We start from the raw sequence: 24,897 nt of genomic DNA, 5'->3' as shown, positions 1-24,897 counted from the left end.
AGAGAGAGAGAGAGATGCAGAGTGTGCGCGGGGCAGGGGCAGAGAGAGAGGGAGACATAGAATCCGAAGCAGGCTCCAGGCTGTTAGCACAGAGCCTGATGCGGGGCTCAAACTCATGAACCGCGAGATCATGACCAGAGCTGAAGTCGGACGCTTAACCAACTGAGCCACGCAGGTGCCCCAAATTCCTATCACTTCTATTCAGTGTTGAGTTGAAGGTTCTATCCAGGGCAACTAGGCAAGGAAACAAAAGATATCCAAATTGGAAAGGAAGAAGTAAAACCATATTTGTAGATGACATGGTTCTTGTATATAGAAAATCCTAAGGAATCCACTGAAAACTATTAAGACTAATAAATAATTTGAAGTTGCAGGATACAAAATCAATATATAAACATTGTTTGTATTTATTCTTTTTTATTTTAATGTGTATTAATTTTTTGAGAGAGAGACAGAGACAGAGAGCGAGGGGGGGAGGGGCAGAGAGCGAGGGGGACACAGAATTCCAAGCAGGCTCCAGGCTCTGAGCTGTCAGCACAGACCCTGACGCAGGACTTGAACTCACAAACTACGAGATCATGACCTGAGTCAAGTCGGACGCTTAACCGACCGAGCCACCCAGGCGCCCCTCATTGTTTGTATTTCTATACACTAGCAATGAAGACTCTGAAGATTAAATTAAGAAAATTTCATTTATGGGGTACCTGGGTCACTCAGTTGGTTAAGCATCCGACTTCGGCTCAGGTCATGATCTCATGGCTGGTAAGTTCGAGCCCCACGTCGGGCTCTGTGTGGACAGCTCAGAGCCTGGAGCCTGTTTCAAATTCTGTGTCTCCTCTCTACCCTCCCTTGCTCATGTTCTGTCTCTTTCTCTCTCTCCAAAATAAACATTAAAAATGTTTTTAAAAAAGAAAACTTTATTTACAATAGCATCAAAAATAATAAAATACTTAGGAATAAGTTGGACAAATGGACTGTAGAATTTGTGCTGAGAAAAGTACAAAACATCACTGTTGACAACATCCTGGAAAGGCAGTCAACGCAACTCCTATCAAAATCCCAGCTGGCCTTTTTTGCAGAAATTGACAAGCTGCTCCTAAAATTCACATGGAAAATGCAGAGGATCCAGAACGGCCAAAGTTGTCTTGAGAAAGAAGAACAAAGTTGGACTCACGCTTTGGGATTGTATCATGTACTCCAAGGCCACAATAGACAAGACAGGGTGGTACTAGTGTAAGGGTAGACAGGCTGATCAACAGAACCGACCTGAGAGTTCAAAAATAAATCCCCCCACTTAGGGTCAGTTAGGTTTCGACAAGGGTGTCAAGACAACTCAGTTGGAGAGAAGGGAACTGGATGTTCATATGCCAGGGATGAACTTGGACCCTTACCCTGCACCACGTACAGAAATTAACCCAAAATGGACCAACGACCTAAATATAACTGCCAAAATTATAAAATTATAAGACTATAAAACTCTTAGAAGAAAACACCGGAGTAAATCTTCATGGCCTTGGGTTAGGAACTGATTTCTTAGATAGGACAACCAAAGCACACCCAAAGAAAAGAAAAGATAGATAAATTGGGCTTTATTGAACTCAAAAATGTTTATATTTCAAAGGATGCTACCAAAAAAGTGAACTGCTGGGGCGCCTGGCTGGCTCAGTTGAGAGAGCATGCGACCCTTGATTTTCAAGTCATGAGTTCAAGCCCCGTGTTTGGTGTAGAGATTACTTAAAAAAAAAGAAAGAAAGAAAGAAAAGAAAAACTTAAAAAAAAGAGAGAGAGAGAAGCTTTAAAGAAAATGACAATGAGAAGACTTACATTAAAAAAAAAAGTGGAGGGGGGCGCCTGGGTGGCTCAGTCGGTTAAGCATCCGACTTCGGCTCAGGTCATGATCTCACGGTTCATGGGTTCAGCCCCATGACGGGCTCTGCGCTGACAGCTCAGAACCTGGAGTCTGCTTCAGATTCTGTGTCTCCCTCTCTCTCTGCCCCTCCCTGGCTCACACTCTGTCTCTCTCTCTCTCTCAAAAATAAACATTAAAAAAAAAATTTTTTTTTTAATTTTAAAAAAAAAGTGGAGGGGCATCTGGGTGGCTCAGTCAGTTAAGTGTCCAGCTCTTGGTTTCAATTCAGGTCATGATCTCATGGGTGGGATCGAGCCCCACGTTGGGCTCTGCGCTGACAGCAGGGAGCCTGCTTGGATTTCTCTCTCTCTCTGCCCCTCCCTCCACCCCCGCCCACACTCATGCATGTGTGCACTCCGTCTCGCTCTCTCAAAATACATAACTAAACATTAAAAAAAAAAAAAAAAAAACCGAATGGGAGAGCAATTTGCGAGTCATATATCTGGTAAGGGACCGGTACCTGGAATATGTAAATAAACACAATTCGATAATAATTAAAAGGCCACTCAATTTTTAAAATGGGCAAAGATCTCGAATAGAGATTTAGAGATTTTTCCCAAAGAAGATAGAAGAATGGTCAACAACCACGTCAAAAGATGCTCAATTCAGCATCATTAGTCACTATGGAGACGCAAATCAAAGATACAATGAGACACCACTTCACAGCCACTAGGAGGGCCAGAATCAAAAAGCGACCATAGGAGTTAGCAAGGAGGTGGAGACATTGGAACCCTCACAGCTGGCGGAACGTCAAACGGGCTCTCCGGCCCACTCCACCCTCAGCCGCCCCCCTTAGCAAGGGCCCGGCCATCCTCTGGTCCCTCAAAAATCCTGCAAGGGATCCTCCCGATCCCCCCACTCTCATCCCATGCAAGCGCGCGCACACACACACACACACACACACACACACACACATTCCATGACACCAGCAAATCTGATTGGCTCTACTTTTATTATTCTTCAGTTTGTTTTTTTTTAATTTAATTTTGTTTCTTTAACATTTATTCATTTTTGAGAGACAGAGAATGAACGGGGAAGGGGCAGACAGAGACAGACACAGAATCCAAAGCGGGCTCCAGGCTCCGAGCTGTCGGCTCAGAGCCCGACGCGGGGCTCGAACTCACCAACTGCGAGATCATGACCTGAGCCGAAGTAGGACACCCAACTGACTGAGCCCCCCAGGTGCCCCATTTTTTGTTTTTTTTTTTAAAGGAACCTCTACACCCGACGTGGGGCTCAAACTCACAACCCCAAGATGAAGAGTCACAGGCTGGGGGCACCTGGGTGGCTTAGTTGGTTGAGCATCATCTGACTTCAGCTCAGGTCACGATCTCATGGTTTGTGAGTTCAAGCCCCGCACCAGGCTCTGTACTGGCAGTGAGGAGCCTGCTTGGGATTCTCTCTCTCTCTCCCCCTTCTCTCTGCCCCTCCTCCTGCTCACTCTCTCTCTCTCTCTCTCTCTTAAAAATGAATAAACATTTATTTAAAAACAGAAAAAAGAGTCACACGCTCTTCCAACTAAGCCAGCGAGGTGCCTCATGTCGGCTCTACTTTTAAACTATATCGTGGCTACGTCACTATTTCCCCAACCACCACCCAGTCCAGGCTACCACTGCCCATCAAGCCTCCTGGGCCCGTTTTCCTGGATCTCGGCACTCTGGCCCCCAAATTGCCCACTGTCACACAGCAGCGAGGAGGAAGTTCTTAAAAACATAAGTCAGACCCTGCCACTCCTTTGCTCAAAACTCTCCAAAGGCTTCTTATTGCAAGATTTCTCATCATACTCAAAAGTAAACTCCAAATTCCACACGGCCCGCAAGAGCCAACACGTCTGGCCTCTGGCTGTCTCTTCACCTCCTTTGATACACACCCATCTCCTCACTCCACTCCAGCCCTGTGGGCCTTCTGGGCTGTCCTTCAGGAACGAGTAACTTGTACCTCAGGACCTTTGCACTTGCTGTTTCCTTTGCCTCAGTGCTCTTCCCCAAGTTCATGTCACACACCACTCTTGCACTTCATGCCAGTGTCTGGGCAAAAGCGTCTCCCCAGACCCTCCCTGACCACAGCTTCTAAAACAGTGCCCTGTGAGGGGTGCCTGGGTGGCTCAGTCAGCTGAGCGTCCGACTTCGGCTCGGGTCGTGACCTCACGGCTCGTGAGTTCGAGCCCCGCGTCGGGCTCTGTGCTGACAGCCCAGAGCCTGGAGCCTGCTTCCAATTCTGTGCCTCCCTCTCTCTCTGCCCCTAACCCACTCGCATTCTGTCTCTGTCTCTGTCTCTCTCAAAAATAAATAAACATTAAAAAATAAAAAAATAGTGCCCTGTGTCAGTCCCTCAGGGTGGTGCAGCCTGCTTCAGGACCCTCAGCACCAACCACAGCGTTATATATTGATGGGATCTTTGATTCCCCAGTGGGAGGCACATTCCACGTAATCAGGGACTTTATCTTGTTCACTCACAGATGCACAGCACCTGGGAGAGCTCGTGGGACAGGACGAATCCTTACTGTACAGATGAGGAGAGAACCCCTATAGCAACTCAGGGAATCAGAAGCACAGGGAGGACCCAGACCTAGACCCTGAAGTCCATGCTTCCCCACCAGGACACACTGCCATTGCCTCTCCGGGGAAGGGAATAACTGACTCGCCCCAGTCACCCAGAGCACTGTGGCTGTCCAGGCTTCCCGGCAGAGACTGGGCCCGTCCATCAGAATGGAACCAAGACCCGGGATTTAAAAAACACCACCGAAAGAACTCTGGCACAGTGGGACAGGATTCAACATGGAACCAAAAACGCCAACTCAGGAGGAGGCCCGAGCCCAGACCCGTGCCTCCTGCCCCCCCAATGCCCCACCCTGGCCTACGGCTTGGCCCTGATGTCTCCCCGGTCCCATGGCTCACCTGCTAAGGAAAGCAGGGCCAAGGCGCTGGTGAGGACACAGCTCCCTGAACCAGGGCAGGGCACTCAACCCACGTCCAATGCCAGCTTTGCCCCTTTAACAGAGTCTAGTCAAGTGACTGGGCAGAGAAAAATGACAACTATGCAGGAGCTTAGAAAAGGGAAGCTGGCCCCTCGCTGGGGGCGGGAGACAGACAATGGGCTCACTAGTCTGTTTGCAAACTCAGGATGAATTCGCACCAGCAGAGTCAAAAGCCCAGAACAGGCTCCACACCAGCACCAGCACCGGCCTCAGCCATGTGCCAGCTCACTGAAGGCATCTGCACCTTGCCATCAAGACAGGGGACAGGGGACAGGGGACAGGGGACAGGGGGCAGGGGGCAGGGGGCAGGGTGTATGGAGAAAGCCCCAGGGGCACACAGACAACCCCCAGTGGCTGGAGAATCATTCTTGCTAATTGAGGCTCTTACATCGAGTCTCTCGAAAGGTCTTTTCAGCAATACCTAAGCGCCTCCGCCTGCTTCCTGAATTGCCGGCACACGCTCCCATCAGCCGTGTGTTTCCAGCCTGGTGGGTGATAACAGGTGACAAAGAACAGGAAACAGGCGGCCACGGCCCTGAGGTGCAGAGTGGATGTGGACTGTTCCACAAACACGCCTGGGGTTCTCCTGCTCGTGCCCCTCACTCTTTTCTAGGGAAGGGGGAAGCTCAGTCTTGGAAAGGCACGGACCCTGGGGCTCAAGCTTTGGGACGGACGAGGACTGCACTGGAAACCACCCGCCCTCTCCAGGAGGGACCTTGCCCAGAGAGACAGGCACTGGGGAAGGAAGGGACGGGCCTCGGCCGCTGCGACGCGCTGACCGTGTAGTCCCTGCCTGGATTCTGCCAGAGCACCCGGCTGCAGGGGGCCAGAGCTCTCCTAGCCCTGGATCCTGCAAAGTCCACCTCAGAACCAGTACTCAAAGGTGGACGGGGAGGAAAAACCGCTCTTAGGGCAGACCCGGCCTAGAAACCGGCACATGGCATGAAAAGCCTCGCCCAGCTCCCAAAGGCGGCCGGCCCTGGGCCCTACAGTGCAGGCACAGCCCTGCACAGACATCACCGGATAAAACGGGGGACTCCCAGAAGCAGCATCAGTCCCTGGCAGGGGCATCCGCATCGCCCAACTCAGAGCCATGAGCTCTCGCAAGCCCAGCCTCCCCCTGTCATGGGGCGGGGCTCCCCTGCACCCCTCTCTGGGCAGAGCTTCCTAGGACTACTCAGGTTCAGATGTTCTGGGGTCAGGGAGCTCCTGACCTCTTGAGGGGCCCAAACACCTTCCTAATAAGAGTGAACAACCAGGGACTGAAAAACTCAGAAACGCAACCCTGAAACCCCGGAGGCTCCCAACTGCCGTGGCTCCCGGAAGCGAGAGACAGCGCAGGAAACTCACTTGGGCTGAGGGCTTCACGACAGTCCGGGGAGTCCGACCTGCCAAGCCCCGGCCACACGGCTGACGGGCTAGAGAGGAAACACGAGCGCACGCTCTGGAGTGTCGGAGTGTCGGGGCAACTCCCACCTCCCCTGTCTGCCTCTGGGGTTGGGGCCCGCGGTACTTCCTCCTCAGCCCGTGAGCCTGCCATCAGCACTAACTACCTGCTAACTAGCTAGCTAACTAACTAGCTAACTAGCGGCTACCGAGCTACCCGAAACTGCAGCGGCTCAGCTACCAGCTGCGAGCCAGGCAGCAAAGCTCCTGGGGAAACAGGTCCCAGAGCCTCCTCCAAGAGGGAGCGTTTCCACACGACGAGGCTCCCACACCACCTCCTCTCCTCCCAGACAAACCCGCTGGGTGGCAGGCGCTGTTTTTAGCAGCGGCAGCCTAGGAACCCCGGGGGTTCTATACATCTCAGCTCTGATGCCTCAAGTTCCCAGGGGATGGCTTTTACCGAGAGACAGCATGATACTGGTTGCCATGGGGACAGCGGCCACAGATCCACTAAGGTCTCAGCAGCCAAAGCAGGCTCCGGGCTTGGTGGCACCTACTGGGCTCCCGGCTGACAACCACGGCACCAGGCATTCAGGCTGCCAGAAGGTGAGCACACGGCACCAGACGTGGGACTGGCTCCTAGCAGAGGCGCTGGGCCTCCCGCCCAGCCAGGGAGGGCCTCTCGGGGCTTGGGCTCCCTCAGTGGACCCCAGCACCCCGGGACCTGGGCCTGGGTCTGACCCTGCCCACCTGGGCAACGTATCTGCACATCTACCTTGGTTTTCTCATCTGCGAATTGTGATAAACTGCACCCATCCCACCCATCTGACCGGCCAGGATAATGTCTGCGGCAGATAGCATCATAAACAGCATCTCGTGGGGTCACTACTTGGAGTTCTAGCTCCCTCAAACCCACCTCTGCCCCTCCTGCCCTTCCACACCCCCCGCTGAGCCCAACACACACACACACACACACACACGCGCCCTACCTCTGGGGCTGTTTTCCAGGTGAGGTACTTGTTGGTCAAATTCTTTGGTCTCCCAGAATGTAAGCTCTCCCGGACCGGAGAGCTTGGCTATGCGCAGGAGGGACAAAATCTGGGAGGAGCGGGTGCGAGGGGTCAGGACCGACCAGGTCTTTGTCTAAAGCCCTGGTATATTCTCAAATCCTAGTGGGCATCACAATCACCTTGGGGGCTTATTTCAAATGCAGACTCCCAGGCTCCCCTGGCAGGCATTCTGATTCAGGAGGGCTTGGGTGGGGCCCAGGAGCCTGCATTTTTAATAAGCACCCTCGGCGCTCCAGGTGTGGTGGTCCCGGCCGGCACTCCAAGAACTCATTGCTACAGACTGTCCCTGGAGCCCCACCCAACCCCAAGCTGACATCCCCGCTCCGCCAGCATCTGAAAGAGACCTCTGTGCCCCCACTTCCGTTTCCTCAAAGAGACCTCTGTGCCCCCACTTCCGTTTCCTCACGGAGCCCAGGCCTGCGGCAATCTAGCTTCCAGCCAGGGCTCCATAGAAACTGTTCAGAGGAAAGTCGCACTGACTTCTCAATTATAAGCCCCAGGGACCCTGACAGTGACCCTGCTGACAGCCCCCTCCTTTCAGAGCTGGCCGGTATCCCCCTCCCGCTGTCCTCAGTGCTGTGCTCACCGGGCTCCCTCCTCCCCTCACTCTGCCTGCCCTCCCTGCGTAACCTCCCCTGATCCCACGCCTCACCCTGGTCCACTCTCAGTCCTGTACCTGATCTCACCTTGCACCTGAGCTCGGACCTGGCTCCCACCCTTCCAGGACCCGCACCCCCCAGGCACCTCCTACTCAGAGCTCTCCCAGCATCTGTGTGTCCCGAACTTGGCCCTGGGGCTCAAACCCCATCCCCACCTGTTCAGCCTGCCTGCAGGTTCTCGGTCCTCAGTGTTCCGCCTCTGAAAAACATCTGCATCTCACAGGTGGGTGTCACTGTGACCTTCCAGCCATCTCCCTGCCTTACCCTTTGTCCTGTGACGTCTCCCCAGTGCTCACCGTAAGTGGCTCACCAGTCTCTTAGGGGGACACGAAGTCACCCAACACTCACGCTGGGCAGGCTCCAGAGGCTTCCTCCAATTTCCACGCCCTACACACACTCCCACACATCCATCAAGGCCCAGGCAAATAGCACCTTTTCTCTGTGGCTTTCTGGGTGGGTTTGCCTTCCCTCGGGATTAGTCATACTTATTTATTTTTGAGAGAGACAGAGAGAGAGAGACAGCATACACGTGCCCAAGTGGGGAAGGGGCAGGGAGAGAGAGGGAGACAGAGGGAGACAGAGGATCCAAAATGGGCTCTGCATGAACCGTGAGATCATGACCTGAGCTCGAGTCGGACGCTCAACCAACTGAGCCACCCAGGAGCCCCCCTGTCCTGGTTCTAAACAATAGAACCCATTAGGCTGGTTAAAGAAGGGTCAAAGCAGCCCTTCACAGGCCGGGACTAGAACGCTGAATGGAGCAGCTGGTCCTGCGCTTCAGCACATTCCTTACCCTTTCTTGGGATGCTTTTTTCTTTTTTCTGCGACACGGATTATCACATGCAAAATCCTTCTGATTGATTTTTCAGTTTGATTCTGTGTATATGGGATCTTCTTTGTTCAATTTCATTATTACCAGGTTACAGACAATTCTCATGTAAGTGTTGATTAAAGTTAAAAAAAAAAAAAAAGAATTAGGGTCCCATCCCATAGGCTGGAATTCCCCCCCGGGGCCTGACTATAATTTCAGTCCACACCTTGTTATCACAGAGAGCCTCTGGGAGAAGCCTTGGAGCCCCACGTGGGAAAGGAAAGAACACAGAACCCCCCGCAGACAGCCCACACTCTTGCAGGAGTCGCCTCCCAGAGGCTCGGTCTACACAAGGATCCAGCAAACCCCAGCTCTGTGCCAGAAGCTGGACCAGGGGCTGAACGTGTGACTGGGAACATAGCGCAGATCCCGGTCCCAAAGGGCTCCTGCCAATGTGACAGCAGCTACGCAGCAGGAAAGGTCACAGGGAGCTCCGGAGGGAGAAGAGGGGCTCAGACGGACCCTGGAAGGAGTCAGAGAGGGCTGTATGGAGGAAGCGAAAGAGCAGAAGCCGGAGGCGGTGGGAGAGGACTCCAGGAAGAAGGCTGGCTGTAGAATGGGGCCGATCGTGCCGGCACCTTGCCGGGGCGTGGAGAGTGCCAAGTAGGGGGAATGAGCGGAGGAGGGCACTCGCTTGGTCCACCGTGAGGCCCTTGTGAGGGGTGGGCCCTCCCCTGGGGCCACTGGCTCCCTGCTGGTCTGCCTGTGACCACAACTATTTTAACAAGGTTCCCAGTGCAACCCTGAGACCAAATGACCTATTTTAGGCTCTCTGGCAGTGTGCCCTGAGCAGCAGCCTTGGCTTCCAAGGGGGAAAGTCAGAAGAGCCCTGGGACAGCCCAGCTGGCTGCAGGCTAGGAACCTTCCCTGGAAAGTCTCTCGGAGAAACAGTGCCATCAGACGGAGGCTGGAACGGGCCTGAGCAGTGACTGTGCCAGCCCTGTAGCTCCCAGGGCCAACAAGAGGGGCAGTGGCAGACCAGGGGATGTCCTGGCAGGCCCCTGGGAGGAGAAGGGACAAAAGCTTCCTTAACAAAGTGGGCCATTTCCAGACCAGTGCCCCGGGACTCCCGGATGACAGCCTGTCCAAGGCACCACGTGAAGATGAGAGTTCTTACAGTCAGCTTATCACAAGCAGGCTTTGCAAAGTGCCGGTGGGGGCCTGGGATTGGCGCTCGCTGGGTGCCCCATCCCCTAGGCAGCACCGAGGCAGGAAGAGACCAGGCGCTCTCAGAGAACCAGCACATTCATAGGCACCTTCGGGTGAAGGGCCCAGAATAAAGAGGCAGCAGAAAAGTCCAATGCTCCCCCCACACCCCGCACCTTCCTGAAATATGTTGATTGCCTAAATCACACCCATTCCTCAGATAAGATGCAGTCCTGCTGAAGAATGCACATGGCCTTAAAGCCACTCCTAGAATTTATCTTAAAGTCACTGATGAAGATGAAGATGAAGATTTACAGGCGAGGATGGACGTTTGACACCTGCCACGCCCACACTGGTGGCTCCCTAAGGCCTTGAGCAGCTTACTAAACCTCTCCAGGCCGGTTTCTCCTCTCGAAAGCACCGAGACAGCACCCGCCTTGCAGGACTGTGGCGGGGATTCACCGGGATAACCCCTTGTGTGCTTCTTGACGCAGAAGCTGGCATACAGGAAGGGCTCAATAAATGTTTGCTGCTATTGTAATTAATAGCAAAAATGAGAAACAGATGTCCCACGGGGAAGGTCTGGGCAGTGAATTCTGGGCCGCCACGTGGCTGCTTATTATGCAATCGCTAAAATCTTTTCTTGCAAATTGTTGGAAAATACTTTAAAATTACCATGAGTCGGGGTGCCTTGGTGGCCCAGGTCAAGATCTCACGGTCTGTGGGTTTAAGCCCCACGTCAGGCTCTGCGCTGACATCCCAGAGCCTGCTTGGGATTCTCTCTCTCTCTCCCTCTCTCTGTGCCCCTCCCCCACTTGCACAAACGCGCGCGAATGCGCTCTCACTCTCTTTCAAAATAAATAAACTTTAAAAAATTACCATAAGTGGGGCGCCTGGGTGGCGCAGTCGGTTAAGCGTCCGACTTCAGCCAGGTCACGATCTCGCGGTCTGTGAGTTCGAGCCCCGCGTCAGGCTCTGGGCTGATGGCTCGGAGCCTGGAGCCTGTTTCCGATTCTGTGTCTCCCTCTCTCTCTGACCCTCCCCCGTTCATGCTCTGTCTCTCTCTGTCCCAAAAATAAATAAAAAATGTTGAAAAAAAAAAAAATTACCATAAGTAAAACATGGATGTTAAAATGGATATTAAGATGTTTATATATACCATTTGGTCCCCAATTTGTGATTGTGAATACAAGTACATTTTAATTTTTTTTAATGTTTATTTATTTGAGAGAGAGAGAGAGAGAGAGAGAGACGGAGTGGGGGCAGGGCAGAGATAGAAGGAGAGAGAGAATCCCAAGCAGGCTCCCTGTAGTCAGCGCAGAGCCCGATGCAGGGCTTGAACTTATGAACCATGAGATCATGACCTGAGCCGAAATCAAGAGTCGAATGTTTAACTGACGGAGCCACCCAGGCAACCCGACAAACATAGTTTTAAAAGGTTGACGGGGAACTGAGCAGAAGGTAACAATGATCGTAGCTTGCGGTAGGATTCAATCGTTCAGGTTTCTCTGCTGCTCCTGCCTTTCCCCAGTTTTCCTCAATGACTATGCATTATTCCATAACCAGGAAAAGGGATCGGTACGTGTTATGGAGACAGTAGCACCGGTGATAAGAAGGGAATGAGCTCAGCATTCTGTCCAGCCCGCTCTTCGGAAGCTACAGCTCTCGACCCCCACACCTACAGCTGGGCTTCCTCAGCAAGGTGACCTTTCCCGAGGGGTATTGATCTCTGGCTCAAAGTCAGTCTTGCCTGGCTGTAGGGTCTGCTCGGTCACCCTCGGGGAGCAGGAGACAGCGCTCAGATTGGCTCCACGTTCTTGCCTTTCTGGGGGATGATGGGCTCTCCGACCCAAAGAGAGCCTGGCCCATTCATTTGTCCAAGCGTGCACTGGGCCTCGGTTGGGGGGGGCGGGGGACGCAGCCCCAGAAATACAAGGTGGGAAGCCATAGTCCCAAGCTCAAGGGTCTCGGGGTTGCTCAAGAGACGACCAGGAGACCGTGGGAGTAGCTCAGCCAGGGTGCATGTGCGGGATGGGAATGACAAGAGGGCCTGGCCCCACCAGCAACAGGCAGAGGAAGGCTGGGGGTCAGCGCTGGGCTCCTGGAAGCCGGAGGCAAATGCAGAGGCGCCAAGGCCAGCCTGAGACAGAAGCTGAAAGCCACTGGCTCTGGCTGTTTCCGGTGCGTGAGGTCAAGTGTCAGGGAGTCCCGCTTATCATGCTAGTGGGGCTGGACGTCATCCACAAGGCAGCATTTTAAGTCGGGACAAGACCTGCTGAGCCAGGGGTGGGAAGTGCACTGGAGGGACAAGGTGAGGAGTCAAGATGCCAGGAACTGTTTGCAGCGATCAAGACAAAAATGAATATGTGCTCTGAACAAAACGAGGGTTCAAACCAAGACGGAGAAGACAGAGCAGATTTGAGGAGCCTTAAGGCAAGAGAATCACAAGGATCTGATAATTTGCTAGATACTTGGATCTTCGAAGAGGAGTCCCCAGGGCCATGGAGTTTTGGTGATACATCCATCACGACCGAGAATACAGGTAGAAGAATAGATTCGGTGGGTCGAGTGTGAATCTGGATCTGAGCGTGGGTTGTCTGTGGCCAGACGGTCAGTAGGGAGTTGCACGTAAAGTTCTGGGGGTGGGGGTCAGGAGAGGGTCTGGGCTGAGGGTGTGTGTTTGGAGGGCGTTGACCAGAGCATGTGAAACCCCCAGGGGGAGGTGTGACAGAGAGGAGGGCAGAATATCAAGGGCACCAGGGCGGTGTGAGAAAAGGAGCGCTCAGGGGCGGTGAGCAGAGGGGGCAGAAGGTAGGGCCTGGGGGGACGGAGAGACAGAAAGACAGACAGGTGTATCACAGAGGATGGGGGAAGGGAAGGAGGGTTTCCAGGAGGAGGCTGTCGTGGGTGGTCTCAGACCAGCAGAGGCCAGCCAGACCCACACAGCACGGTCTCTGGCACCAGTGAGGGCCCAGCAGATCCTGCACACATGTTCACCAGGGGAAGACCAGGGAGGCGGGAGGCCCGGGCGTGGGGCTAGGGATGCCCAGCCCACTCTTGTGTCTGGGGCCAGGGAGGGCAAGCAGTGCCCCCAGTACCAGACCCCTCCAACCCCAGAGGGGAAGCGTGTGCGAGTCTAAAGATAGTAGCCCAATGCAGAGCTCTGTCCCTTTGGTCCGAGGCCCCCAGAGGGGAGCTGAAGGAGACTTTGCTCTCCGTGGAGGAGAGCGCTGGGCATTTGCTGAGACACAGCGCCACCTCGTGGCAGGAGGGGCTCACACCAGATTTCTGTCCCACTGTCTCCCCCACCACCCTGACTGCTCCCAGGCCTTTGAGGGGTCTTTTATGCTGGGATCCCAGGCACTGGAAGCAGTGATCCAGGGCTTTCGCCACTTGGACAGCACCTGGGCCCCTGGCAGCGGCATCCCTGCGGCACCAGCTGAGGCTGGCCGTGCCAACAGATGAGGTGGGCAGGCTAGAATTTTAGCCAAGACCCGTTTGGCCCCACGGTGTGGGCAGACGTGCAGGGTCCTGCTCTCAGGGTTGTGCCCCCACAGCGGGAGAGACTGTGCCGAGAACTGTTTTGTTGTGCATTTGTGTGCGGGGTCCTTAGGGGCACAAAATACATGATGCTCTTCCGGCACTGCCGCCCACCCTCCTCCTACACAGGCCACGGGAATCCTCAGGACTTTCTGCAGCGTGTGTTTTCCTGTTTGGTTCAGCTCGGAGGTAACCGCGGGGCCCGGGGGCAGTATGCAGGGAACCCCAACAGCAGAGCGCCACCCCAGCCACCAGCATCCCCAGAGACCCTCCTCTGGGTCCCGTTGCAGCTTCAGCAGCCTGTTCCCTGGGAGATGTATCTGAGGCCTGCCTGGCTGTCCCGTGGACACCCCTCACCGAGGAGGGCCCAGATTCTGGGGTCACCCTCACAGGCCACAGTTCGCTCCTGATGGCCCAGATGCTTTAGGGCACGTGAGGTCACCATGGGCTTCACTCCACAGAGTTCATTTTTATTCTCAACTGCTGGCTTAGCTAGGCAAGATGGAGGGTTCTCTTAATGCTTTTTAGAAACTTCCCCATTTTGGGGCGCCCGGGTGGCTCAGTCGGTGAAGCGTCCGACTTCGGCTCAGGTCATGATCTCACAGTTCATGAGTTCGAGCCCCATGTTGGGCTCTGTGCTGACAGCTTACAGCCTGGAGCCTGCTTCGAATTCTCTGTCTCCCCCTCTCTCTGCTCCTCCCCCGCTCATGCTCTGTCTCTCTCTCCTTCAAAAATAAAAATAAAAACATTTTTAAAAAATAATAAAAAAAAAAAACTTCCCCGTTCTACAGAAGAAACGTATGTGCAATGTTAAAAAATTAGTCTTACGAAAATGTGTGACTTGGAAAGTTAAAGTCCTTTATATAGACAGTTCTACCCACATCAAAATTCTCTATTAACAGCCTGGTATATGTTCTTTCAGCTTTTTTTCCTACACACGTACACGTGTGAGTGTGTGTGTGTGTCGGGGGGTTGTTTTCTACATTGACATACAGTTCTATAACTTATTATGATTTTTTCCATTAACAGCATTTTACTAGAGGCATTCTTATCACCAGCCCAAATTCTGGTTGATTCAGTGACCTAAAACCGGGGTGGGAGAAAATGTGATGTCCTAGGAACCCAGAAGCCTGAGGGTTTCAGGGAGATATGGTTCAAGAGCCTGGGGGGGAAGGGGGAACTGTGCTAGAAACCCAGATCAGCTGTGGATAAGAAAGGATGTCTCCCTTCCGGTCTAGTCGGAAGAGCGTGTGACTCTCGACCCCGGTGTCATGAGTTCAAGCCCCATGGTGGGTGTAGAGATTACAGATTACTTAAATAAATTATATATATATATATATTTATATATATATATATATAAATATATATATATATTTGTATATTTATATGATAAAAGAAAAGAAAAAAAAGAAAGGATCCCTCCCAGAAGCCAAACCCCCGAAGGGCAGACCCCGCCCCTAACCGTCGGTATACAGCAGGCTGTGGCACGAATGTGGCCCAGGCAGGTTGTGCTCAGCGAGTGGCTGTCCCAATTTGCTGCCCGAGCTTCTGGGACGCCCTGTACGTTTCTGCTGAGTTGGGCGCACAGGCCAGGTGACACCCGGCGTCAGAGCTGGAGAACTGGGCCCTGCGCCAGAGCTGAGGCCTATGATATCCAGGAGAGCAGGGACTGCTTCGAGACAGGCGGCCTTGCGTGCCACACCTGCTCTCCTCCTCGGCCCCACGGGTCAGCACGCGCCCCTCGTCGCCCTGCTGCCGGGAGCCAGCTCACATCTGACACCCCACAGGCCACACAATTTTATGGCAAATATTTCCAACTAAGCGAAAAGATAAAAGGAAAGGACGAGATGGAAGTGCTGGTCAGGATGCCGTGGGCCACGGGGTCGGGCAAGCCCTCCAGATGACAGAGCCCACAAGCACTCCAGGACAGGCAGTGACAAGTTTGCATCCTGAGCCCTCTGGCGACCGGCTGTAAGACCAGGGCGACCACTTATGGGCTTCCAAACCCATTTCCTCGCCCGTTAAGTGCAAGTAATACAACCAGTAGCTGCCCACGATAAAACGAAACTACGTGGATCCAGCATTCACCATGTGCCTGCTGGACAATAAATACTTAAATGTTTCTCACTCCCATTATTACGATCGGGTGAGGGCACCCAGAAAAGAAAGAGCTCCCTCAGGCAGATGGACACCTTGAGCACTCAGAGCCATAGGGGCCTCCCGCCTGGGTGCAGCCAGGAACACACCAGCTCCCTGCATAACCGGTGCCGAGGGCAGGTCCTAGCAGGTGAGGCTGGCTTCACGCTCTCCCTGGACAGGGTGCTGGGTGGGCAGGGGTCAAGCCAAAGGCTGAGGAAATGCAAAAACCAGAGGCCCCGGACATCTCCATTTCTTGCCTCCCCCGGGCCATTTCTTGCTCCCACCATTACCTGATTGGGTCCTCGGCTCCCACCCCGGGAAAGAGATGGGCCCAGGCCTGGGCCTCAGCTCTGGGGACGGGAGGCAGCCGCCCTCCCTTGTCTGCCCCAGGAGCTAAGTTTTCTCCAGAAAACCCAACTAGGCGTCTCTGGGAAGGGCATGGCGGGGCGCCCTGGCCGGGACTCACCCTGGTCGATGGAGTGCTGGGGCAGCTGGCTGAGCTGGCTGTTGACCACCCCCGCGTAGGTGCGCAGAAACTCCTCCTCGCTGGCCGTCAGCTGCAAGGGTGAGACAGCCACTGTGAGGGGCGGTGCACACCGCCTCCCAGAAGGTACCTGCTCCTGTAATCCCTGGGCCCCTGTTCCTGACTCTTGACCCTTCAGTTCCAGAGCGAGCACCCTCTGACCCCACCCCAAACTTGGTCCGTGGGCCCACAGGCCTTGCCACTCGGATCAGATCTGAGACTGGGTTCCAGTGCAGCACGGGGCCAGGAGGAAGCCCAGGCCCTGCCCGGGGAGCCCATCCCTTTCTTTCTGAACAGTGCTGCCCTCTCAGTGCCCGTCCTGCCCAGCGCCCCTTGGACACCTCCCAGGGAGACGGGAGGGCGGGAAGGTCAGGGCCTTTAGGGCTCACACCCACCTGGCCCAGGCTCAGCACGGGGATGGGAAGACTGTCCCAGCGGTACCCCTGGAGCTAGACAGGAAGGGCTCTCAGTGGCATGAATCAGCCACAGAGCCAAACCACAAGCCCAGCATCCCCCTCCGCAGACCACAGCTGCCACAGGACATGGCTATAGGCCCTCTGCTCTGCCCACGGCAGCACCCTCCCTGCAGGACCCGTTGCTTGGCACCCCAAAGGCACTCACATTTGATCCCATCTTCCTCAGCATGAGCAGCACTCGGACCTTCTGCTGAATGTACATGTCCTCCGGACTCTTCCCGGGAGCCCCCTCGCGGTTCATTCCCTGGCCAGCCCTGGGGACTCCTGCGGAGCGAGGAGAGGCACTGAAGCGGGCTTCGGGACGAGACCCACCAGACACAGACTGGGTGCTGGGCAGGAGTGGTCAGGCAGCCCACAGTGCTGCAGGGTCTCGCTTCTGAGAGCCCAGAGCAGGTGGCGAGTTGCCTGTTCCTCCCTCACCCCCACCGGCCCCAGGCAGCCAGACTGAGCAGCTAGATCCCGGAGCAGGCGCTGGCGGCCAGCACCCTCTGCGAGGAGCTGTCAGGCCCAGGGAGTCTAAGCTGACCCAGACTTCTGGCCAGCTCGACCTTCCAGCCACCCCCTCAGCAAGAGCCCTGCTATCAGCCACAGGGGATGTGCTGAATGAAGCCCTAAGCGTCCCAGGTTTTCCAAGCATGCAACTTCCAGAAGGAGCAAAAGTGACACGACCAGAAGCAGCCAGCTGGCGCCTCTGGCTGGAGAAACCACGAGATCAGTACTGAGACCCAAGGCCTGGGCAGCCCCCTCAGCAGAAGCCCCTGACGAATTCAAGAGGCCAGCTCCTGGGCCGGGCTCCAAGGAGTCCCTCGATGGGGACAGGCAGGCCTGGGCTGTGGGATACAGACGCCCACCTGAGCTCACTGCCGTCACGCGCGCACGCCCACCCCACCTGTCAGAGGGCAGCTCCTGAGGGCAGCAGCTGTGTCTGGGTACAGCAGGGACCCAACCTGCAGAGAGGTCCCAGGAGAGCCGTCCCAGGGTCTCCCCACTCTAGGAGGAGCCGGCAGAGAGGAAGCCGGGCGTGGAGGGGTTTGGGTTACAGGCTTGTAACTCCTGGATGAGTCAGAAATAACGCAGCAGCTGGTGGGGGTGGAGCCTCAGCAGCCCCGCTGCCAAGGAGCTGCTCTCGGGGGACCCAGGGAGCCTGGCTCGCGAGCCAAGGACACTCCTCACGCCGCCCATCCTCGGGGGCCAGCAAGCCCTGGACCAGCAGGCTCTCCCAGGCAGGCCTGCTCTCCGGGCAAAGGGCAGACTCAGAAATGTGCCAGAGTCCTGGGCAGCAGCCTCCCTGGAGGTCCCTGTCAAGTGTCCAGTCCCCATAAGCTACCAGGGGCTCTGGTCCTAAAAGTCCACACAACAGGCTCAAAAGCTGGCAGGCTGGGGCTAAAGGAGTGGCTGTATACTTGATGCAGCAGGTCTCCTTCTGGGGCCTTCCTCTCCCCACTGAAGCCCCAGACAACCCATTGTACTGTCTACTCACGTGCCGCCCCCTCTGGGCTCAGAAAAGAGCCCAGTGAGCGCTGGTAACCAGGAAAGAGGGGTAAGCCATGTCAAGTGGGTCTCTGATGGGAGCCCGGGTCTGGGACATCGCTGCTTCTCACACTGACCCCTTTTCACTTCCTCCCACTGAACTACCCCAGAGTGCTCATGAGGCCTGCTTCTCCTCATGCCTCCCCTCACGCTCGGCCTTCCTGACCCCAGGCTATTTCTAGAACATGCCAAGAAGCTCTTTCCCCCAGCAGGCTTTGCACTGGGTGTCCCCTGAGCCTGGATTGGCTTATTTTCACCCTTCAACTTGCTTAAAGACGCCTTCCCCGGGAACCTTTCCTGACAGCATAGCTGAAGCAGGTTCTATGTCCCACACCCCCTACACCCACTCGGTCACATAGCCCGGGCTCGTCCCCATTTTCTGGAAGTGCCCTGCTGGGGTACTTGCTTATTGTCTCTCCCCTGCCAGACTTGAAGGCCAGGGCCCGCCTAGCTCACCCCGTCCTCCACAGCTCAGCACCGTGCCTAGCATGCACTTAATAGACACCACCCAGTTGGCTGAATGGAAAAATCGAGACAGCCCGTGGTGTGCAAGTTTCCCTCTCTCTCTAATACCCACGCTGATTTAGGGCCAAATGTCACCGTGTTGAAACAGACCAAAGTACCCAATCCAGTCTGCACAACCAAACTGAGCGTTGACAAAGGACTCCCATTTGAGCAAGTGGAGTGCCTTGGGCCATGGTGCTCCCCAGAGGACTTCTGAAACACTCCACAGAGCTTTCAAACGGGGAGTCAGGGCTTCGGGGAGTGAAAGTCTCCCACCTCCGTCCTGTGTCCAAGGACTAGTGGTCAGTTTGCTCTCTCCTTGTGAAAGACAGCATTGAAGTACAGGGACCAGCCACTAGGTGTCACCGTATACAAAAGAACCAGAATTCCAGTGAGTTTCCGCGCCTACCCCCACCCCAACTCCCCAACAGGCCCATTTGGTTCCAGCTCTTACTGCGATCCTAGGTCACAAACCACACCCCAGTCCCAGGTCCCAGAGCAAGATCTATCCATCACTCCGGGGCCAGCTCTGCCGAGGCAAGGATATGTATCTGGTTTTGCTGAGCATCCCAGGACGTAGGGGTCCTGGCTGCCCAGTGACTGGGAACCCCTTCCTCACTGTCCTTTCCTGACGGGCCAAGCTTCCACCAACAGAGATGCAGCCTCAGAACCCACAGGAGTGTATCAGTGTGAGCGTGACCATGAGCTTGAGTGAATCAATTTACACCGTCTGTTTTCACAGAATTTTGCTCTGTCCAACAGACATCTTGCATCTTGTACAGATCAATCTCATTCCGCGGTCTTCTGCCATGGTAGCCCCACTGTCTGGGGGACCTCCCACATTCATATTATGATTACTTGGGGGGGGGTTTACACCACCCAGTCGTGGGCCCGGGGTGTCGGTGGGGCCTGAATGGGTCTCTGGGGCCAGGCTACTCCCAATTCAGCACGCTTCCCTGGCAAAGCCTCTTCTTGCTTTGGGGAAGACCATTGTCGTTTCCCCAAATTCTGGTTTTCTGGTATTCTTTGAGCTCTACTTTGAGCTGATTCTGCCGGGCCGCTGCACAAGCGGAATGCGCCCAGGGCTGGATCTAGGGCAGAATGTAGCCACGAGCACCCTGCAATCCTAACAGACTCGAACATCACGACTGGTTTACGTGGTTCCGTCCTAAACAGAAACTGCATCAGGGGTGTCAATGTGGAGAAAATTAATAATTGAAGAGAGAAAATCAGGGGCGCCTGGGGGGCTCAGTCAGTTAAGCGTCTGGCTTCGGCTCAGGTCGTGATCTCGCAGTTTGTGAGTTCGAGCCCCGCGTCGGGCTCTGTGCTGGCGGCTTGGAGCCTGGAGCCTGCTTTGGATTCTGTGTCTCCCTCTCACTGTGCCCCTCCCCCACTCATGCTCTGTCTCTCTCTCTCTCTCTCTCTCTCTCAAAAATAAATAAACATTTTTTAAAAATTAAAAAAAAAAAAAGAAGAGAGTAAATCATAATCAGTCCCAAAACACATCCATTTCAGTCATTGATACGCTACAAGTATATTAAAGGGTGTTTGGGTCTGGTGCCTATCCAAGCAAACACGCTCTTAAATTTTCATCACAAATCTGACAAGCATCAGATTAATTTCATTTGAAAATTCTTATGCTCCCCTGTAGGGATGAAGAACTGGTCTCCATTAAAATGTGTTTGAGTCACGTGAGTCTAAACCGCGACTAATTTAGACACAGTAGTTATTCAGTCCTCAGCGGTGAGAGGCAAAAGGAATGATGCTTCTCACTAATGGTCTCCCCGCTAGCTCTGTAGGCGCCCCATCGTCTACAGTGCTGATACTTCCACTCTAAATCCTGAGAAAATGTCTCAGTGTCAACCACCCAAGGCAGAGACAGACCTGCTCCCTCCCCTAAGACACTACCATTATGGAAGCTGACTAGGGAGAAGCAGAGAGGGGCCAGAAAATGGAAAATGGAAAGAAACAGGAAACCATCAACTCCCCAAATGAATGGTGAGGGTGCAGGCCTGTGGCCATAGATTATGCTGCAGGTATCCACGGTTATGTAAAAAGTGGGTACGATTCCAGAAAATCACAGCTGATGGGCACAAATGCAATTCAGACACCAAGGTGCAGACGCACAGACGCATTCCCCACCACACCCTGCACGTTCCTGTTGGTGCGGAGCCCGCATCTCGGTTGAAAGGAGTCTGACAGGGAGAGGACAGTGGGGCAGGGGCTCCCAGCCACTGGGAGGGATCCATACGAAGTGACAAATGTGGCCCGTGGCTTAGGCAACACTGCGTTCCGTGGGAGACATGGAGGTCACACGTAAGACAGCACGCTCCTGCCCTGCTCTGCAAGGACCTGACCTCTGGCTGCACACGGTCTCCAGCCGTGAAGCGGCTGCCGGCACTTGAGATGGGTCGTGGTGCAGGAGGAGTCCCAGAGCAGGAGGGCTGAGGGTTCCGTGCAGCAGTCAGACCCGTTCTGATAAACAGCTTTGAGAGCGGGCCTCCCTTTGACAGGCATGTGTGGCCCTCGATACAAACACAGCCACCTGCACTCATTTTTATTTATAAACTTGCAGCTCGTGCTGTTTGAACACCCACATTTATAAAACTGGAATATACATTTATACCTGAGGTGGTCTTACACCTGCCTGGAGAATAGTGGGTAACCTCAGGCTGGGCCAGACAGCAAGAGCGTCCCTGACCCACACAAGCCACCTCTGCTCCATGGGTCCCAGCACTTGCCTTTCGTTCAACCCATTTTTTTTTTTTTTTAGGTTGTGGTACATTTTGGGGCGCCTGGGTGGCTCAGTCGGTTAAGCATCCAACTCTTGGTTTCAGCTCAGGTCACGATCTCACCATATGAGTTCGAGCCCCGTATCGGCTCTGCGCTGACAGGGCGGAACCTGCTTGAGAGTCTCTGTCTCCCTCTCTCTGCCCCTCCCCGACTCGTGCTCCCCCTGTCTCTCTCAAAATAAATAAACTTTAAAAAAAAGTTGTGATATATTTTAAGTGCTTGCATTTAAAAAATGTACATTTACATTTATACAATGTTCACGTTGCATAAAATTACAATGTATCATTGTGATTCCCAGAACTTAACACGCAATATTAATTCAGAGACTGTACACATCTTAGCCTAAGCGACAGAGCGGTAGCACAGCCCTGACGGGAAGAACCCACACGGGCTGCAGAAATGAGCCAGGATCAGGCACTGCAGGGAAGGAAGCGAGATGAGCTCCCACAGCCCGGCCCCGAGGCTTGCTCCCCAGCCAGCACTGCTCTAAGGCCCGTTACCAGAAGCCCCTCCCCTGGGGTCCTTACCTGCCTCTGGAAATTAACTTCAGGCAAACAGCAGCTCAACTGTGCAGGGCGGGCTGTGGCCGGGAGAAATAGGCAGGTGCGGCCCTGTGGAAACACAGAACACAGGTCACGGGAGGAGCCGGGAGGGCCCAAAGTGGGAGCCCACGCCCCACGCTGATGGGGACCCGGCACTGGCAGGAATCGCATGGCAACGGGTTCTGTCGCAGTCCAGAAATACCTGTGTGTCTGGCCGGCCCAGGGAACCCGCACCAACGGCTCTGGGATAAGGTGCTGAGCGCAGCTAATGCCCGCCTGTCATTTCCGGCTGAAGCAGGTCACCACGCACCCTCCTTCCTTGGGTTAGTCACCAAGTCCAACTGAGAGCTGTGCTCAGAGACGTTGTCACCGGGGTGAGTCACTCCAGGGCAGCTGATGGGCAAGTCCTGAACCTGCACGAGAAGGCGTCCCACCCACCAAACAGCCCGGGCTCCACCTGCTCTGTGCTCGGACACGCATTTACGTCTGTCCTGTGCTCGGCGAGCACCTGTAGCTGCATGTGTGAACATAAACTCACCCCCCCACACAACATAAAACACAGTTGTGGGTCATTTACAACCTAGCGCCTGGCCACAGGTCTACTGGCCCCAAACACACCTCTTACAGGAATCAAAGAACGCTGCCTTCTCCTTCTCCTCTTTTGCCCCCCTGGCACACAACCTCACCGTTCGGGCCCTTTGCAGGTTCCCCTGGCAGGAGCACGGCCAGAGGCAGGTGGGGGCACTGGGGAGTGGTGCCCGGCCGCTCCGGCCCGGTCACCTCCTGTGCTGTGCGCGCTGACCTCGGAGTCCCTGGTCACAGGCGGACCCCCAGCTTTCAGCCCCGCTGTGAGGACAGAGATCTGAGGCCAACACTTGGAGCAACCTGTTGTAAGGGAGGTGCAGGACCTCGGGGAGCAGCGGGACCCCTCTTCCACTGTCTTTCAGCAAAGAGAGAGGCTCACTAACCCAAGGGGCTGAAGAAAACGTGTTTTCCAGAGAAAGTGAGATTTCCAAAGCCTCCCCTACAGGTAGATGCTGCTCAAACCTCTGGCCTCTAGTCTGGGTCTCTCTTCAACCAGCAATGGCCCTCGGATGGAGGACCCGTCACCCACTCCTGCCACTCCCTCCACCCTCAGACTACCCCTGCAGGAACGGGCATCTATAGCGATTAATTCTCTTTCGTCCCTCTAGATATCAAAGCATCGAAATACCAAGGCTCCCTGGGGAAACTTCCACCCAAGTGCCCACATTCCTTCAAAAAGAGATGAGAAGACAGCCTTCTTCCACTCCTGAGGGCTTTCATTTCTTCAACTACCACAAAAGCCAATTAGCCTCCTACTGTCTGTAGGACTCGGGCCCTTCCCAGAAGCAGAGAAGAACTTTGTATTTGTGACTTTAGGGGGAAGGCATCCACAAGCTGAGGTGATGTTCCCGACGGGACCGTCCAGGGATTCACCTCCAGCTGTTCTAGCTGCCATTTTAGGATCAGGTCGATACCCCCATTTTACAGAGGAGGAAATTGAGGCTCAAAGTTGTGGGGGCCCCTGAGCCAGGATAAGACAGTCAGCGTGCTCCAGGAGCAGAACTGTTTCCAATCAGCTGCACAACTGAGGTTGGTCCCTGCCCTTTGGGCCCTTCATTTTGCCATCTGTAAAAAGGAAATCATGGGCTCTATCTACCGTATCTTCCCGCGTTGGGTACAATGAGATCAGGGCCGGCTTCATGAGCTGAGGCCTAGAAGCCCCACCCTTGGTCTAAACCTCTGCTATCACAGTCTTGAAATGCTCACTACTTTTTGAACAAGGGGCCCTGCACTGGGTCCCACAAATTATAAAGATGTTCCAGAATGAGAAAAAAGATGCCAAGGTGCCTCCCAAAACTGCCAAGGCCCCTACAAACTTAAGTAGACACGACATTTAAAAATAATAGTAAGTAAATAAATGTAGATATGACATAGACTCAAGAAGGATTCACTGGGGTGCCTGGGTAGCTCAGTCTGTCAAGTGTCCAACGCTTGATTTTGGTTCAGGTCACAATCCCAGGGTCGTGGGATTGAGCCCCGTGTCGGGTGGGCTCCATGCTCTGCCTAAGATTCTCTCTCCCTCTCCCTCTGCCCCCTCCCCTGCTTTCTCTCTCTAAAACAAAACATAAGGGGCGCCTGGGTGGTTCAGTCGGTTAAGCTTCCGACTTCGGCTCAGGTCATGATCTCGCAGTTCGTGGGTTCGAGCCCCACGTCAGGGTCTGTGCTGACAGCTCAGAGCCTGGAGCCTGCTTCGGATTCTGTGTCTCCCTCCCTCTCTCCCCGGCTCGCACTCTCTCTCTCTCTTTCTCAAAAATAAATATTAAAAAATTTTTTCAATAAATAAGATAATTAAATTAAATAAAAAGGAGGGTTTACTAAAACCCTTCTAGGTGTGCACAGCCCCGTGTCAGGCTTCTGGAATAGGAGACGCAAAAAGTGGGGCCGTGACACTGAGCCTGCCTTCCAGGAAGTGACCGAGTGGCTGAGGAACTCACACTACACAAAGCAGACGGAAAAGGACTGCAACCGTAAGCAACGAGCCAAAGAGGTACGTCAGGCCAAGACCCAAACACGTCCAGAGTGCCAACTGCCGGTGATATACCGTGCCCGGCACTGCCCCCCGTGCAGCTCAGGAGCGCCAGGAAAAGACCCAGGGCTCTGACCCGGGGTAGTAAGTGCAGAGTAAGGGAGGTGCAAAGCTCTGCGACAACACACAGGACAGGGGACCGGCTGCCAAGAGCACCAGGGAGAGGAAACTGGAGCTGGGTCTCGAAGGATGAACAGGAGTTTGCTGGTGGAGAGGAAGGA

At 54.4% G+C, this 24,897-nt stretch overlaps 1 protein-coding gene across 2 annotated transcripts in view; it reads right to left on the bottom strand.

Annotated features, from left to right (window-relative positions):
• Positions 1–24,897, bottom strand: part of CTNNBIP1 (catenin beta interacting protein 1) — a 52,402-nt gene that overhangs the window by 6,047 nt on the left and 21,458 nt on the right. The window contains exons 1-4 of one of the 2 annotated variants that reach the window (XM_019461339.2): positions 22,268–24,525; positions 22,051–22,134; positions 16,842–16,960; positions 16,164–16,254 (exon numbers count right to left, since the gene is read on the bottom strand). In XM_019461339.2, the coding sequence (XP_019316884.1) occupies positions 16,164–16,254; positions 16,842–16,937 (187 nt within the window). In that variant the 5' untranslated portion in view covers positions 16,938–16,960; positions 22,051–22,134; positions 22,268–24,525. Of the gene's footprint in view, positions 1–16,163; positions 16,255–16,841; positions 16,961–22,050; positions 22,135–22,267; positions 24,526–24,897 lie in introns of those variants that run through there. The other variant, XM_019461340.2, reaches the window with a different exon arrangement.

Source organism: Panthera pardus, unplaced genomic scaffold (assembly GCF_024362965.1).
Source record: "Panthera pardus isolate Hobbes unplaced genomic scaffold, ASM2436296v1 HiC_scaffold_11, whole genome shotgun sequence".
Classification (NCBI taxonomy): domain Eukaryota; kingdom Metazoa; phylum Chordata; class Mammalia; order Carnivora; family Felidae; genus Panthera; species Panthera pardus.
This window is presented reverse-complemented; position numbering and strand designations above follow the sequence as displayed.